The 18,092-nt window shown below is 41.4% G+C and overlaps 1 protein-coding gene and 1 pseudogene across 1 annotated transcript in view; both read left to right on the top strand.

Moving 5' to 3' along the window:
• The first annotated feature begins 5,496 nt into the window (after positions 1–5,496).
• PMFBP1 (polyamine modulated factor 1 binding protein 1) overlaps positions 5,497–18,092 on the top strand; it is a 50,119-nt gene continuing 37,523 nt past the window's right edge. The window contains exons 1-3 of the mRNA XM_032424336.1: positions 5,497–5,794; positions 8,774–8,845; positions 13,759–13,914. Coding sequence (XP_032280227.1) covers positions 8,795–8,845; positions 13,759–13,914 — 207 coding nt within the window. The 5' untranslated portion in view covers positions 5,497–5,794; positions 8,774–8,794. The remainder of the gene's footprint in view (positions 5,795–8,773; positions 8,846–13,758; positions 13,915–18,092) is intronic.
• LOC116644625 lies at positions 15,937–16,602 on the top strand (annotated as a pseudogene).

The raw sequence follows: 18,092 nt of genomic DNA on the forward strand, positions 1-18,092 counted from the left end.
AGAGAAAGATGAAAATGTTCTTTTCTCCTGGGAGCCAAGAATCTGCATTGCGGATGAGGTTGCAAATTCAGACACAATAAACAGAATTAAGAAAAACTGAGCTGGCATTTGACAGAAATTGTAAAATGACACTCAGAAATGTTGCTCTTGTGGAAATTACTGATATTAAAATATAAATCAGTGTCTTGTGTTTCCCATAGCACCAGGGGCTCTATTAGGTTATGTAGTTTGATTGCTGAGCTGAACCTAAGAGACTTGGCAGTTCCGTGCTGAAGTTATCCCAAAGTATTTAACCCCTCTCCTCCTGAAGAGCAGGCATCCAAGGAAATGCCAGCTAAAAACACTGCCTCCAAAAGGCCTTGGCTTTTTCATTGAACGATTTGAAGTCTGGGAGAAGGTAGAGGGGGCTAACATGTGGAGAGAAGGTAAAGGAATTTAGAAAATCCTTTCTCAAGGCAAGACTCTTGTTGCATAGCACCAGGAAGAAGGCAGCCTGGGGCAACTCAAAAAGCAGATTCAACGCTAGAAAGGGCAAAGGAGCACAGGCCATTATGGTTTTTTAAATATTACCCCTGTTTTATATGTATAATTTTTTGAATCTCCACAACAACCTTGTAAGGTAGGCACTGTTACTCCAGTTTTTTCAAAGTGAAAAAACGGAGACTCAGAAAAGGTAACTTGCCCAAGGTCAATAACTTGAGTCAAAATGTGAACCGTGACTCCATAAAGAAATGGCTGGAGCAAGGAAGATAAAAGATGAGCCTGAAGCATCTTGAAGTGCCAAAAAGTAAGGAAGTATGCAAGAAAGGATGGGGGCTTATTGAAAGGACACAGGAGCTGGGGTACCTGGGTGGCTCAGTCGATTAAGCGGCCAACTCTTAATTTTGGCTCAGGTCATGATCTTAGGGTCCTGGTCTGGTTCCATGCTCAGCAGGGAGTCTGCTTGAGATTCTCTCTCTCCCTCTCCCACTGCCCCTCCCCCCAGTGCGTGCACGCTCTCTCTCTTTCTCTCTCAAATAAATAAATCTTAAAAAAAAAATTTAGGAGCCAAATTGAAAGAGCTCCCAATGGCCAAACTTAGAACATTTGAGCAACAAAATAAACAATTATATTAGATTATAACCCACAGAATAAAATAGATAACCATGAGTTCATACCGAAAGAAAGAAAGAAAGAAAGAGCGAGCAGCTCTTCCTTAGGAAGAATTCCAATGAATAAATGTAGAAGGAATAAAGGAAATATAAAATCCTTACTACAATACTGCAGCAATAATTGTTGTAAGCAAGATCCACCTTGCTAAAAATAGTGGGTGAGAGTTTCAGAAAAAAAAAAAAAACAGGATATTTATATACTCTCAAAGTATCTCCCCCATCTTAAAAAGTTATTAATTATAATGGAGAAAATAGGGTAACTGTATAGTGGATGAACTCGGTAAACACCAGCATAACCAAATGACCAATGTTAACATCATCAGTATAAGACATATCAACATTATGTCTTATTGATGCTAACATTGGAAAGCTGGAGAAAGGGTATATAGGAACTCTCTGGACTATTTTTGCAACTTTTCTGGAAATCTAAAATTATTTCAGATAGGTCTGTATGTTCCCCATCTTTCACAAGAGTAGACCACTGCTGGCTGTGTGGAAAGACAAAGCAAATCACAAATAACCATAATAAAGGCAGGTTGTGTTGTGTTAAAAGCATTATAGATAAAGTGCTGTAGGAGTATGAGGGGTTACCTACCTGGCAAGGCTGCTGCGAGGATTAATTCTGTTATTTTTTGTTTATAACTGTGCCTGACATATAGTAGTTGCCATACACATGTTAATAGTACATGTGGCTGGACGGAAGATGACAGAAATGGCAGTTGAGTTGGGTTTTGAAGGTGTGTGATTTTTGGACAGGCAGAAAGAAGATCTCTCATTTAAAAGGAAAGATACTGAACAATCAGGTGGGAGAGTTTTCGCCATGTCAGTCAATCATAGTGGCAACCAAGATTAGAGGAGTGTGTACTTCAACAGAGGAAATTTTACTAAATGGCATGGGAATATTGCTGGTGTCAGTAGGAGGATAGAGTATGTCACTCTCTTCCCCACTCTGGATCCCCCTACTCCAAACATCAAGTGGAGAAAAAGAGTGAAACCAAAGAGCTGATGTATCAAGAGAAAACCAAGTCAAGTGTCAAGGAAAGGAAGAGGCATTTGAGAAAAATATCTGTGGGGTGAAGGGTTGGTCCATAATGAAATAGGGGTTCTAAAATGTACAGTAGAGGGGCACCTGGGTGGCTCAGTCGTTGGGCGACTGCCTCCGGCTTGGGTCGTGATCCCGCGGTCCTGAGATCGAGCCCCGCGTCGGGCTCCCTGCTTGCGGGAAGCCTGCTTCTCCCTCTCCCACTCCCCCTGCTTGTGTTCCCTCTCTCGCTGTCTCTCTCTGTCAAATAAGTAAAATATTTAAAAAATAAAATGTACAGTAGAAACAGCCTGTTGAGGTGCTAAAAATTGGGAGTGAGTTGTAGAAAGTTCTCTCTGAGAAGAACATAAATAAGGATACTTTTTCCATTTATTTCCATTAGATTCAGCTGCATGAAACAAAAAATCCAAAATAACAGTGACTTAAGAGAGAAATCCCTCTCTCTGTCCAGGGCTGGAATGGTGTTTCCACACCATTCAGGGGTTTAGGCTCTTTCTGTTCTGTCTCTATGAGCATCCCCTCCTGTTCCAAATGTTTGCTGGGTTAAATCAGCATTCCAAGCAATCAGGAAGGAGGAAGGAACAAAGAGTTGTGCACTACTGCTAATTAAGAAGGTTTTCTGGAAGTTTCCCACAGTATTTCCTCTTACATCTCATTGAAAAAAACTTAGACATGCAGCCATACCTAGCTAGCTACAAGAGAGTTGGGATAGGTAGTCTTCTATTTACTTATTTTTATTTTAATTCCAGTATAATTAGCATACAGTGTTATATCAGTTTCAGGTATACAATATAGTGACTCAACAACTCCATATATTACTCAGTGCTCATCAAGATAAGTGTACTTTTTTTTTAAGATTTATTTATTTACTTGAGAGAGAGCATGTGTGCAAGAGTGGGGGGAGGGGTAGAGGGAGACAACCTTCCAAGCAGACACCTGCTCAGCAGGGACTCCCATGGGGCCCAACATGGGGTGGAGGCAGGGGCCCCATGCAAGGTCCTATCCCAGGACCCATGAGATCATGACCTGAACCGAAACCAAAAGTCAGTTGCTCAACTGACTAAGCCACCCAGGTGCCCCAAGATAGTGTACTCTTAATCCCCTTCACCTATTTCACCCATCCCCCACCTCCAGTAACCATCTGTTTGTTCTCTATAGGTAAGAGTCTGTTTTTTGGGTTGTCTCTTTTTTTCCCTTTGTTCATTTCATAGCCTTTTAGATGAGCACATGGACACCCCAATAAAATTAGGGCTCTATTACTAAGCAAGATAAGAAGTATGGATCCTGGAATAGGCAATAATAGCCTCAGTAAAAAGTACCAAAGAAGATAGCCATGGGGAGAGAATTTCACCTGTGACAGTGAGGCTGATAAATCCTGGAACCCCTTCTCTTGTTCCTACTGGACCCTCATTTCTTCTGCCATTACAAAGTCTCCTTCTGGGAAGACCCAACTAGCCATGCTTCCTCTCCAGAAAAGCCTCTGTCCTGGGGTTGGACTATGACTCAACCTTGGTGTCAAGTTCCTATTCACTAAGTTATGGTACAGAACCCCAAACCCTGACAAAACCATCTCCCATGTCATCTCCTCCTACCACATTCCCCTATTAGATATGCCCTACATGATCAGGGAATTTCTCTTTTAGAACTGAGTTTGGATCCAAAGAAGTAGACTCTGTTCATGCCAAGTTTCTGCACTCTATGGCTCCATCCATGCATTCTGGGTAGAAATAATTTATTGTACAAGGAGCATCCTCGTCAATTCATGGTGCTCACATATTTTTAAAAATAGAGGAAACATTGAGCATCATCTCATTATTTCAATAATTAAGAGCTCTAGAATTGATCACAGTTTTTTCATTGGTAGGAGGTGGAACATTGGAGAAAAATCTAAAACCCAGCAAGAATAAAGGAAAGACTTATGGCTGAGTGTAGGTAAACCTATTGGTTTAGATTAGCCCCCAGGGATAACTTTAACTTTATCTCCTAAATTTTTTTCCAGTGTTACTGAGATATAATTGACATATAGCACTATATAAGCTTAATGTGTATAGCATAATGACTTGATTTACATATATTGTGAAATGATTACCATAATAAGTGTAGTTAACATCTCATATAGATACCAAAGCAAAAAAAAAATTGCTTTTTTTCCTTGTGATGAAAACTCTTAGGATTTACTCTCAACTTTCAAATAGACCATACAGCAGTGATAACTATAGTCATCATGTTGTACATTACATCCCCAGTTCTTATTTCTTTTATAACCAGAAGTTCATTTTTCTAAGGCTAATAGTCCATCCGTACACCCAGGCAGTTAGTTACCAGTTTCTTAGGGACAGAACCAGCATCAGCAGTCTGTGGTTATGGAATTAGTGTAACTTCATGTGGGTAGATGGTATATGAAACACTAACACTTGTTTCCCATCCTGCCCACTCAACCTGTACTTCATTGGGTTCATTCACTTGTACTCTTTTTCCTTCCTCTCCCAAAAACTAAACAAAGCCTCTCTGAGTTAGGAAAGAGGAAGGAGAGGGGAATTTGGGCATATGCAAGAGAATTAGACCCTGGTGAGACTGATGAGGTGGACAAGAGTTGGGGAAACAGTAGAATCCCAGATAGGCTTAGCAAACCAGGGGCAGAAGATATTTTTGATCAATACCAGGAATGGGGGGCAGAAAAGTGAGCAAGATCTTAGGATCCTATACACTTCTTCTCAACACCTTTCCAGGTAAAATGCAGAACGATGTTAGGGCGGGTCTAAGAAGAAAGGGCCTGAGACCAATCTGACGTGTGTGTGTCTCTCTCTGCATTAGGAGCATCCTTGGAGAATGAAAGAGGGTCAGCAGCCCCAAAGCCCACAGTATGAAGAAGATGCAGTACATGCAGCCTGTTGACCAGGACACAGACATCACAGCATACTCCAGCTGGGAGAGATGCCCGTGACCATGGACCAGAGCCACCTCTGATGCCAGAATCCAACCTCGGCCAGAATTTAGGTGTACTCTGAAGAGACCTTAAAAAGATGGAGGGAATCATGAACTGATTTATTTTTAACCTGAAAATGATGGCACGTTCTCAGAAATAACTAAGATTTTGCTTTCTGCCATTTGGTGAAAATGGGACTCAGTAACCAGGTTGAGTAATAGAAAAGCAGTTGCTTTTTCTTTGCACACCTGATTTCATACCTGCTAAACTTAGTCACTCATGTAAGGTACAGTGCTAGGTGTTTCTTGGGAATCTATAAAGTACACTTAGTGTGGACTGAGGCCTACCCAGAGGCACAAACATCACTTAGATGCTCTGACCAAGTTTCTGTTTTCACTACAACTGTTTTTTTGTTTGTTTGTTTTTCTGGTCACAGCTGTCACCAAGGGAAGGCCTGCTGGGGGGAAAAAAGGGGGCATATCTTTTGAGTACAAGAAAGCAGTTCCCTGGGCAGATGCAGCAGAATTGGATATGCCAGTGGAAGAGATGAGGCATGAAGAAGTGAAGGTCTCAAAAGAGATGCAGGAGACAGCACCACAGAAGACACAGAATAAGGGTTTGAGAAAAGAGAAGACATCCAAGTCCTAGACCCAGATATCAGTATCCACGGATCAGGTAGGGAACCCCTCCCTCTGTAATGAGTTCTCTCCTCTACAAAATATTGGTCCCGCCACACTCCTCAGAGAGCGTTGTGAAGGCTCACATGACCATTTTATAAAGCATTAGAGGCTCCCTCAAAGCACTCTTCCTTGTCCATCTGGCAAACATTACTGTCAAATGCATTGGAAAATTTATCATATAACCCTTCCATATTTTTCATCATAAGCACTTCCAAATTGCGCACTACTGTTGTTAGTGACTCACAGGATTCCCGTCTCCTTCATGAAACACAACTTAGTTCTCTCTTTTTTTCCTCTCACTTACTTAGTAAAGCCCAATGTCTTTTCATAGAAATATGAGAGCTTCTGCCTTCCATTTTTCCTTCCAAACACTTTTGGTTCTTGCAGCCGTAGCTGTGTAACTCCATAGTTGATGAAATCATCACAATCTAGACAGTAATTTTTCTGTCTTTGGGATAAGATTTCATTTGATTTAAGAGTCATCTCCTGACCATCCTGTAGGTCTGCCTGTAGAGGAATATTAATCTCAAGGATATATTTGTTCCATTCCAACTTTTGTGTGATGCTTGGGCTAAATTCATGGTTCCAAGTAAAGAAACATGTGCATCAAGGTAGAACATTGAATCAGTAAGTCTTAGTGCTAGAAAAGACAATGGTCATTTAATACAACACCCCCCACTCCCAGTTTATAGAGCCAGAAACAAAGCCTTGGAGAGATGAGTGCTTTTCTTTCCAAAGGCCACTCCTTGACTTAGGTGCTGAACCAGGTTTAGAAGGTTGGTGGCCTACAGCCCAGTTTAGTGTTTTTATGCCACAATATTTTTTAAACATGATTTTTTTTTTAAAGATTTTATTTATTTATTTGAGAGAGAGAGAATGAGAGAGAGAGCATGAGAGGGGGGAGGGTCAGAGAGAGAAGCAGACTCCCTGCCGAGCAGGGAGCCTGATGCGGGACTCGATCCCGGGTCTCCAGGATCAAGACCTGAGCCGAATATGCCACAATATTTTTAATCTTCTCATTTGCCTAGTGCTGTAGATTGTTTGTGTCACCCCCAAAATTCATGTGTTGACATTTTAATCCCCAAAATGATGGTATTAAGAAATGGGGACTTTGGACGAACCAGAGAGGGAGACAAACCATAAGAGACTCTTAATCTCAGGAAACAAACTGAGGGTTGCTGGAGTGGAGGGGGGTGGGAGGGATGGGGTGGCTGGGTGATGGACAATGGGGAGGGTATGTGCTATGGTAAGCGCTGTGAATTTTGTAAGACTGATGAATCACAGACCTGTACCCCTGAAACAAATACTACATTATATGTTAATTTAAAAAAAAAAAAAAAAGAAATGGGGACTTTGGGAGGTGATTAGGTCAAGAAATGGGAACCCTCATGACCGGGATTAGTTTCCTTATAAAGAGACTACAGATCATTCCCATGCCCTTTCAGCCATGCAAAGTCACAGCAAAAACAAAACAAACAAAAACAAGCAAACAAAAACAGCTGTCTCTGAAGCCAGTCTTCACCAAATACCTAATCTTCTGGCAGTTTGGTCAGGGATTTCTCAGCCTCCAGAACTGTGAGAAATTTCTGTCATTTATAAGCTACCCAGTTTGTGATATTTCGTTATAGCAATACGACCGGCCAAGACACCCAATGTGGTGACATTCACCAATATTTCCTTTAAGGCATAAAGGAAGAAGTCAGGCATGGCCGTGTGACTTGTTTTGGCCAATGAAATGTGAGCAGAAGTGAAGTGTGTCACTTCCACTTTAAGAACCTGTGTGTTCCCTCTCTGCTGCATGGCAACAGGCAACATACCAGATGAGGTTCTACCAGCTGAGGACAATGAAGAGCAGCCCCAGCTGACTCATAAAGGACCTGTAGCACAGTGAGAAATAAACTTTCATGGTTTTAAGTCACTGAGATTTGGGGGTTGTTTGTCACTGCAACATCACCTGGCCTCTCCCAATTGAGTAAGCCTGAGCTAAATCCCCATTCCCATGATGCATCTCTGTGCACAAAGACTAAAGAGGGTAAACAATGCAGCACATCAGAACACAACCCCACAAAACATTCCAAATTCCATGTCTCACCAGCATTCTTTCTTCCTCTTGGCTTATATTAGGGGTGGAGGATGTGGTTCATTACAAAGAATGAGTATTTTGATAGCTTCTCATTCTTGGAACTATTCTGCAGGTAAGTGCCTGGCGGAAATTTCCTCTAGTCGTAGAGTGAAAAACATAATAAATTAGATTATTTTAATAAGTCAGTGCATTATGACCTGAAAATCATCATCCTATACTTACACACATACATGCGCAAAAAACTTTGGTTTTCCTTGAGACTTTATATAGATAATTCTCAGCACTCTACAAGTTTCATAACTTTACAAGCACCACATTAGAGTAAACCGATGCTTTGAAAAAAACCACATCATCAGGTATTTCCAAAGTAACAATTATAAATTAATGGCAGCTTCTCAAGAAGTAGTAAGAGAGCCCGTGTGACCTTAGGTAAGTCACATAGCCTCTCTGGACTTCAGTTTCCTCCTCTGTAAAACAAGGAAAATAATAATATCTACTTCCCAGGGTTATCCTGAGAAAGAATGTGGGTTGTGCACATTCTGTCTGGTTCATAATTAGTGCATAATGTTAACTATATTTGAGCCATTGAATACTTAGAATAGAAAGTAAGATCATCTCAGAACTTTTGCTTTCCAAGAAACTGTGAATTCAGAAATGATTTAGTCCACCAAGTGTTGGTTTTTGGGAAAAGATGTAAACCCTTGGTTCTGTCTGTCTGGTGAAGGTGTTAACACACTTTTGAAAATGCAGATGGACAGACAAGTAGGTACTGCTAACAGTTTGGGAAATGTTTCCAAGCTCTCTGCTTAGAGCACGCATCCAGATGGGAAAATCTTTAAAGGGCTAGACTCATTTCTACTTTTACCATATTAAATTCTTGGACTTTTGCAGGTTTATAACAAAGCTCAGAAAATGCTAAAGCTCAAAGGAGAATTGAGAGGTGCCAAGGAAATGAAAGATGAGGTAAGACTCCTAACTGTCCTACACACACAGAGTTGAACCTGTGTTACAATGAACTTCTTTTCAAGTTTCATGATTCAAAATTCTAGTAATAAGCATCCCAGAATATCACAGAGAGGTGGGCAGCAGACCATAGTGTTTAAGAGCCAGACTTGAGCGAGGTGGGTCAAGGTCCACATCTAATAGCAGTATAATACTGGGCATGTTACTTACCCTCTCTGAGCTTCCTTTCCCTTACCTAGAAAATATGAATAATTAACACCCATTTCAAAGGTTTGCCATGAGGATTAAGTAAGATACCACATATAAAACACTAGTTCTTGGGACATAGGAAGCATTTAAAAGATAGTAACTATTGTTGCCAACATTGTCTCTTAATCTGGAATGATATGGAAATGGAGTGTTCTAATTAGTCTAATATTTTGGTCAAACTGTGTTTACCTATTCCCTGACTTGTTCCAGAAAGCATTTAAGGCGGATGTTTAGGTTATTATAGGACTGTCCCACATGACATATGCTTTTAACAGACCTCTTATCAAGAGCTGAACACTTTCTAAAAGAGGTGTTTCCGCTTCTTTCCTGCTGGATTACTGGAGGGAGCTGCACAGGATTTGCTGCCTGTTCTGCAGGGAACAAGGATCTGGTATGGATTTTCTAGAAGGGCATTTCTTAATTCAGTTGATATCTTTGGACCACTTTTGATGTGCCAGGCATTGTTCTAGAGGCTGAGGATAAAACAATGAACAAAACAGAGAAAGATCCATGTTCTTGTGGAGCTTACTTTCTAGTAAAATAATTTCTCCCAAAGATATGATGGAGAAAAGTATGTAGCAACTGCCCAAGTGCCAATAAAAATCAGCCCATATTCCATATGTGGCTGACCACTGCCATACGCCACTGACCACTGCCATATGCCATGTGTATCCTAAACTATGTATTTATGTAGTGTGCCAATTTTTAAGAATTTAGAACACAATGAAATATACTCATTCTTCACTAGATGAACAAAATTGGTTCCAAAATTTTTGCTCACAGGCAAAACCTTGTATAAGTGTCCATTAATTCCCATTATAAGTAATCAAAAACTGCAATGTTTCTATCGATGGAAAAGTAAACTCAGGAATCAAGTTAGTAATATTGATAACAGTGCTTGAAATTACTGTAGATAACTAACTGTAAACTCATATTACAGAAGTAAAATGTAGAAATTCCTGAAGCAATGATAATTTTTAAGGTTTTATGCTTTTTAAAACATACCTCTCACAAGAAATTGAAACATGCTGAATGGTAGTGGTGGTTTTCCATTGTTTGTTAAAGATTTGTCTTTATCCTCAGATAAAAAAAGATAATATCCGAAAGATGATGATCTTTATGGTTGTGTTGGTTGACTCCAAAATTACTCTGGAAACCGCCACCCAAGCTTTCTTGTTCAAGTGCCAAATCCTCGATGGACTGCTGCCATCTCAAATCTTTGTAACGCTCTTGACTTCTGAGAGTGCTTCTGAATCACAAGCCTCGGTTTAACATCAGCTTCTTCCAAGAAGAAGCACGAGACTATCTGTCAATACGTTAAAGTCTAGAGCAAAATTTCTTTCTATCTTTGGAAATGTATGTTCGAGAAGGCATCCTCTTTGAAAAAGACCCATCAGATCAGTACAGAAAATTTGCTTCAGTAAACAATCTATTTTCCAATAACTATCATGATTGCAACTGCGGTACCAGCACTCACCATTTTGCCTGAAGTTGGTAGCGGCTGCTGATGTCACATGCCTTCAACCAGTGACCAGGTCCCAACCTCACATAAGCAAAACTGGGGTATCTAAGTGCATGGCTTACATAAGTGAAAACTCACCTAGCAGCAGAGGCTTGTGATTTCAGCCATCGTTAATGACTTCAGATCTAGGACAGGATCAGATGGTGCCTCAGGGTCAGCATTATGACTCTCAGCTCCTCTCATGCCCCAGTACTGGTTACAGAGCTTTGATTGATGAAATGTCAGATTAAATCAATTCCTGCCGCATATTGGTACTCAAAAGGCATCTGCCTGGAATTTAGCCTTCATAAAGTAGATAGGATTAGAAATAGTGTACAGTGACCTCTGTGCAAGATATTAGCAAGAAATTAGGTTTACTGGAACCTCAGAAACACTTGCCTTTCTGGAGTTCTGAGGTGAGCACATCCTCTTCTTACAACTACCTACGGTAAAAAATATTTTGTTGTGCATGGGAGTCACCTCATTGCTCTCCCGGCATTTTCACCATTTTCACGCCTGTTCTGATGAATAAAAACCCCTGTATGATTTGGACTTTTGGAGTGAATGGTTAGGTTTTGATTTCAAAAGCAAATTTCATTTGACATCCAACAAAACACATTTGTTATTCAATTGGTTTACGAAATCCTCAAAGAAAGAATTATTTATTCCAAGCCTCTTGTTTTCTGAATGAAGAAACTGCCTCAGAGACTCTGAGTCAATGCTAATGTCCAAATTAGATGAGATCATCTACATTAAAGATCCAATTCTGAAGTCCTGTTGGTGCATTAGAATGGGGCCAAGCAGGCTTCTGCTCAGAAGACATCTAAAACTAGAGGGAGAAGGGTTTTTTATTGGCCTGATAGAAAGAGGGCATTTAGCTTTTAAGTTGGAGAGGCTCAAGTTGTATATCATTGCTACTTTGTTAATGAGTCCACAGTGTGCCAGGCTCCCTATGGAACAATCTGGTGACATGGTCCTCACTTTAAGATGCATATATTCAGCATTAAGGCAAGAGGATAGAGCATTTGACACTTGCATAGAGCAGGCATTGTATTGTCACCTAATCTGCTTATAGATGCCAAAGAAAAAGTCCTGTGGTGAGAGGGGAGGAGATCCCTAGGTCCCAATCCCCAGAGAGCCTCTATTCCCTATTCCCAGTGTGGCAGCAATGAGAAAAGGAATTTAAAGCACTAGAATCAAATTCCTGCTCCTTGTCGGGTCAAGGATTTTGTTTTCTAGTTAGAAAACAGTGTCCATACACCATTTGTTTTTAGCTGCTCTACACACATTCTCTTAAGAGAGTCCCTGGTAAATTGTAGTAATGGTAATTGCGTGCTCGGGGCAGTTGACATCCACTGTTATTTTTCTGAAAGTGAGGAACAAGGGATGGGAGCAAGAGAGGAAGAGAGAGAGTTTTGAGATAATGAAATCCTTTTAATGACAGAGCCATGCCGTTAACCTAATTAAACTGTAAAGTGGTAAAAAAAAAAAAAAAAAATCCAGGTACTAAATGGAAATGAAGAAATAAATCAGCTGAGACAGCAGCACTTCTGGGAAACCTTCTGAATTCCGAATACTCTGACATTGCAGTGTCCGATTCTCGTGGTTATCCTCTGGCCCCCCTCGGCCTTGTGCAGAGGTCTCTTAAACTGACCTGTCCAGTAAGGCTTGATTTACGATGTCCATATCAGGTCTCCAGCTCCCCTGGGAATGAGTGTTATGTAGCTCATATATTTAAGAAGCCAAAGCAATCAGTGGGATATGGTGGCAGATCACTGGCTACAGGGTCAGGAGAGCAGAACTCTCCTCATTCTGCTGCTAACCAGCTATAGGACCTTGGGCATTGTCGTTTGGATCACTTTAGCATTTCTGTGCACCCATGTCTTCTGTGTGCTTTTGCACCTGAAACTCTCTTAGAAGAATTGCCCTTGGGCTATTGGGGTCACTTTGGTCATAGGAGCAGAGAGCTGGAAGTCCTTGGGAGCTTATATCCCACAGGGCAGCCCCTAGCTACTGACTGACTGATAATGAGTCTGACAGCCCAGCTTTTGCAACTAATCAAGACAAACTCTGAGGTGTAACTTACACTCCAGAGTTCCCTGTGGGATCAGGCTGAAGCTACTGCCTGCAGGACTTTGTCTGAAATCATGGCCTTCGTTGGTTTCGTGCTCTTTCCTGTCAGGCTTCCTCCACTTCCTTGTTGATTTCTCTCGGGAGTGCTTCTTTAATAGGTGCCGGGAATCCTCATTGAAGAGCCTGCTCTGGATAATCTAACATAAGGCAAGCATCTACCATACAAACAGCAGCCTCAGTTCCAGCACCTAAAACTCAGTGGTGGTAGGACCTGTCCTCTTGAGTGTTATGAAGAATCTGCACAGTGATAGGATTAAACCACTGGACAGGTTCACAATTTCTTTTCATACCATTGCCACCCACAACACTGGGAGTGGAAGGTGGCATCCTAGTGTGATGGGGCACCCCCTTTCTTACCACAGGCTCCACCTCCAACCCCACCCAAGTTGCTATGCTCCACACTCTCTATTTTGATCTCGATCATTAATTTCCATTCTGACCTGTAATTAGCTAATCTTTTTCACTTGTAATCAAAGGCAGATTATTTTATGCAATCAGCCCAGGGGTTTTATTTTTATTCTCCTTGGTGTACATCTCCACAGAAAAGCACTAGGTTTACAGGTAAGGGAGGTCTTTTGGTTTAGTGAGTAGAAGAGAAAGTTAAGACACTTCAGAACCCGCATCAGCTCCATCACTGATTCACTATAGTCCCGACAAGTTCATTTGACATTTCACTATGTTCATTTCATCAGTGGCAGAACCATTAATATTTATAGACAGTCTGCTAGGTGCCTGGAATTATTCTAGGCACTGACTTCCTCTTGAAAAACAGGGGAAATGTCTGCGATGTACCCACGGCAGTGGGTGAAGATTAATTAATGTAAATAAGTAATTGTCTGAATAATGCAGAGCACTCAGACACCTCGCAAATGGATACTGTGTAAATGTTATACTGGATGAGTAATAACAGCTAAGAGTTGATGGACAAATTTCCAGCAAATTTAAAGTCTCTGTCAACCAGTTAAGTGAACGAAAGTAAGCATTTTCTTGATAGTTTATAATTGATGCTTTTGTTTTTCTGACTGCCTAGGCAGGGGAGAGGGACAGAGAGGTGAGCAGCCTGAACAACAAGCTCTTGAGCCTGCAAGTTGACATCAAAAATCTGCACGATGTCTGCAAGAGACAGGGGAAGACCTTGCAGGAGAATCAGCTCTGCGTGGAGGAGGCAATGATGAGCGGCAACCACGTAAGGGATTCAGCAGCTGCTACCCACCTCTGCTCCTTCAACTTCCACCTCTGTTCCCTTGGGGAGGAACAGTAATAGAAAATTCTTCCACTAGTCATTCAAGAGCATTTATTGAGCAGGCAATGAGAGAGAATTAAACACACATACCCTATAACACACACACATGAAAACCCGTCATCCCTGCCCTCAGGATTTTTCCATTTAGCTGTCTCCAAGGTCATCTACATTTTAGGCCCTGTCTTTTCCTTATCTGGCCTTTCACACCTGGATTTGCAGCACCTGAGGCCCATTGCCCTGAAAAGACCAAATCATAGTTATATAAGGAGAGTAGCATCTCCTAATGGATTTTAGACAAACTTCTAAGTCAACCATGAAAATAACAACTGTCCCACTTGCTCAGAGGTGTCACTGCTCATCAGTGCAGCAGGTGATCTTTGCTGCCCTGTTGGCAGCTCTCTGCCTACAAGCTTTCCTTCTGGATGCAGGAACCCAATCACTGGACAAGCTCAAATGGGGAATGGCTAATGCCCCCAAAAGCAGCCCTCTGCCAGTGACTGACAGCAAGGTGGTTATATAACCTCTCACTCTTGCTCCTCAGCCATAGAACCCTGCAGGCATGCCCTTTGCTCTATCCTGGCATTCCTCAACAGGATCCTGCGCCAGATGCCCACCATGGGAACTAGCTTGATAACACGTCTTTCTGCAGCTCCCTTCCTTTCCTTGTCTCATTTCTCCACCAGCCTACCTGAGTTTCCTGAGATCACTTCCCACATAAACTCCTGCTTGACACTCCGTCACTTATCCAGAGGTGTGCCAGCCAAGACAGTCAGTAACCCTTGTCCTGCGCATGTATAAACAATGGCATTGATCATCTTCTCCTGGCCTGATCATCTTTTTTGAACTAATACTTACCTGTGGGCTAGGCAGTTCATCAGCTGAGGCAACTTCATTTCAGCCTGAGGTTTTCTCTCTGTGGAAACTCTAGTGCTAGGGTCTTTAAACCATTCTCTAAATGTATCCCCATAAGCAGGGGAGCCAGCTGGGAAATATTTTCCCATAGCTCTCTCAAAACTTGGCGTTTGCAAGAATGCCTTACTTGCAGTCTTCGTTTCCTTTTCGGGACTTGAGGCCTTGGCAAATATGAAGCAGGAACCGGTTGCACAGACCTGTCGCCAGACCCCCAAGTTAGCCTCAGCTGCTGGGTCAGACTCCACTGTCTTCCACATTTGTGGTCAAGGATCTGGTCTCTCTCTTAATTGTGTCTGTTAGAGTTCTTCCAGGACTTACACTTCCCTATAGAAACCAGAGATTGGTTTTCTGCAATGCCCTAAAAATGCTACCAACAAAGCAATTCCACCTTATCTTACTGAGTGTTATTGTCATTTCCCCAGGAGGTCACAAACATGGAAAAATCCATTGGTTTTCCTAAATGGATCTCAGGAAGAATATTATCATAATTTACTTCTTTCTAAATATTAACATTTTAGGATATTCTCACCATTGCTGTCCAAGTTTATTTATTCCCCCTGTCAGGGAAAGCCATGTGGCTTATAAAGGTACCTAGCAACTTGGAGGAAGAAAGGTATTAAATCGCATTTTATTATTCTAATTGCCCAGAAGAAGAAGGTCTAACAGCTTGAAATAAGCTTTAAAACAGGCTCTTTTTTTCCTAGCACTTAGTGCAGAATTTAAATTGCAGACTACGCATACAAATACACGGTTAGATGTAGACTTACACTCACCCACTCAGAAAATCCCTGCAAAATCTGCCCTCTACAAGGAAATGTAATATGGGAACAGAGGGGAAACCTGAGACTTTCTGAAATTTTTGACTAATATCTAACAAGGATCTGGAGAAATGAGCCAGAGGTCATAGTTCAGAACTACAGTTAGGAGAGAAAATTAAAATACTACATCAGATATTATGTGTAAGTACAGGGATGGCAGGCGAGGGGTGGGTAACCTTGTAAATCAAGAATATGTTATGCTCCGAGTCCTGGAAGGCACAGAAGCAACATCACCATGTCATTGTCGAAGTTGACCATGGTTGTGGGTTACTGGGATATTCACAGGCTGGTGCACGCCATCCGCATGCTCCTAGAGTTCACCAATACATCCTATGAAGAGAAGAGTACACGTGCGGGGAAGTTCCCAACTATGATAGGAGCCAATGGCTGGGTGTGAAATTCAAGCTCGACCTGGACTTCCCTAACCTGCCCTACCTCATGGATGGTAAGAACAAGATCACCCAGAGCAATGCTATCTTGCAAGCACAATATGTGTGGCGAGACTAAAGAAGAAAAGATTTGAGTGGACATCATGGAGAACCAAATAATGGATTTCCGAATGCAGCTGATATGACTGTGCTATAGCCCTGACCTTGACAAACTGAAGCCTCAGTACTTGGAACAGTTACCTGGACAACTGAAACAGTTCTCCTTATTCCTGGGGAAATTCTCATGGTTTGCAGGAGAAAAGCTCACCTTTGTGGATTTCCTCACCTATGATGTCTTAGATCAGAACCGTGTGTTTGAGCCCAAGTGCCTGGATGAATTTCCAAATCTGAAGGCTTTCATGTGCTGTTTTGAGGCTTTGGAGAAGATCGCTAACTACATGCAGTCTGACTGCTTCCTGAAGATGCCCGTCAACAACAAGATGGCCCAGTGGGGAAACAAGAGAATATGCTGAGCAGGAGGTGGACTTGCACTGCTTGTTTTATTCCATCCTGTCCCTAGGGGGCATGTACTCTCTCTTCTCCGCTCTTTTCAATAAATAGCATTTAGATTTAAAAAAAAAGAAAGAATATGTTATGCTCCAAAACCCAGGAACAGACATAGGACGAGAGCGAAGCAAATGAGGCACTAGGGTGCAACATTTACAGGGTACTCAGTCCTCATGTGCCCGCCCTGCGCTTGCCCCACCCTGAGACAGAATTCCTCCTTAAAATTTGCACCTCACTTGCCCCACTGTAGTCCTGACCCTGCCCAGGAACCAAAAGAGTGCCTTTACTAAAGTGAAAGGAGAAAAGAACAACAGAGCTATCATAATAAAAGGATGATCAAATTAGAAAAGGAAGGGTCTCTCTGAGCAATTGCCCAGACCCCTTTGGCCCTGATGGTGACATGCGGAGAATGCCCTGATATTTAGTATAGCCCAGATTGTCAAACTCATCTTTGAAGTGGATGAAGGACACTATTCTTAGCATAAAACTATGTAAAGAAGTGTGATTTCTGAAGATAAAAGTAACTAGCCAAGTATGGGTTAATACATCCTTGATGGAAATTATGACACAGAAATATCACTTTGAGTCATTGGGAATGAAAAAAAATTTTAAGTGGAACTGCTAAATGCAATGTGGGATCTGGGATTGGATCCTAGAACAGAAAAAAACAAACAAACATTAATGGAAAAACTGATAAAATACAAATGAAGATGTAGGTTAGGTAATAGTAACCTACCAATGTTAATTTCCTAGTGGGACAAATGTACCACGATTATGTAAAATGTTAATCTTAGGGAAAGATGGGTGAAGAGTATATGGAAACTCTATATACTACTGCAATTTTTCTGTAAATCTAAAATTATTCCAAAATAAAGAGGTTTCTTTTTTTCTTTAAAGGGACTTTCTGGTAAGCAGAGGTCACAGACGAGAAAAATGTCTACGCCATGAAGATGTAACCAAAAGAAATGCATGTCATTAACACCCAGTTCTACACTCTACCAAAACAAGAAATGTACTTTGTAGAGGATATAAAAAGTAACTGATAGACCTATCTAGTGATAAAAGGCTAAACCAGGGTTACAGGGAAAATATCTCACTTAACACCTCAAAGATAGGGAAAGAAGTTCATGACGATGACTGGGGAAAAATGAGACTTTCAGTTCTTAAATGAAGGGGAAAAAGCAGCAGGGATCCAGTTACCAGAGCAATGCCAACCTGAGACAGAAGAGAGTTAGTGCAAACTAGAATAGGGAATAAAATGGTTAAAAAGTATTTTGAAAAGCCAGCTTTAGGCAAATCAGCAGGACCTGATGACATACTTTGAAGAGTACTTAAGGAATTGTCAGGTGTTATTACATAGCTGCTAGTGATTATTTTTGAGAACTCAAGAGGATAAAGAAAGTCCCTGTAGACTGAAAAAGGGTAAATGAAGTGCTCATCTTTTTAAAAAGGGAAA

The sequence above is a fragment of the Phoca vitulina genome, unplaced genomic scaffold (assembly GCF_004348235.1).
Source record: "Phoca vitulina isolate PV1807 unplaced genomic scaffold, GSC_HSeal_1.0 scaffold30, whole genome shotgun sequence".
NCBI lineage: Eukaryota > Metazoa > Chordata > Mammalia > Carnivora > Phocidae > Phoca > Phoca vitulina.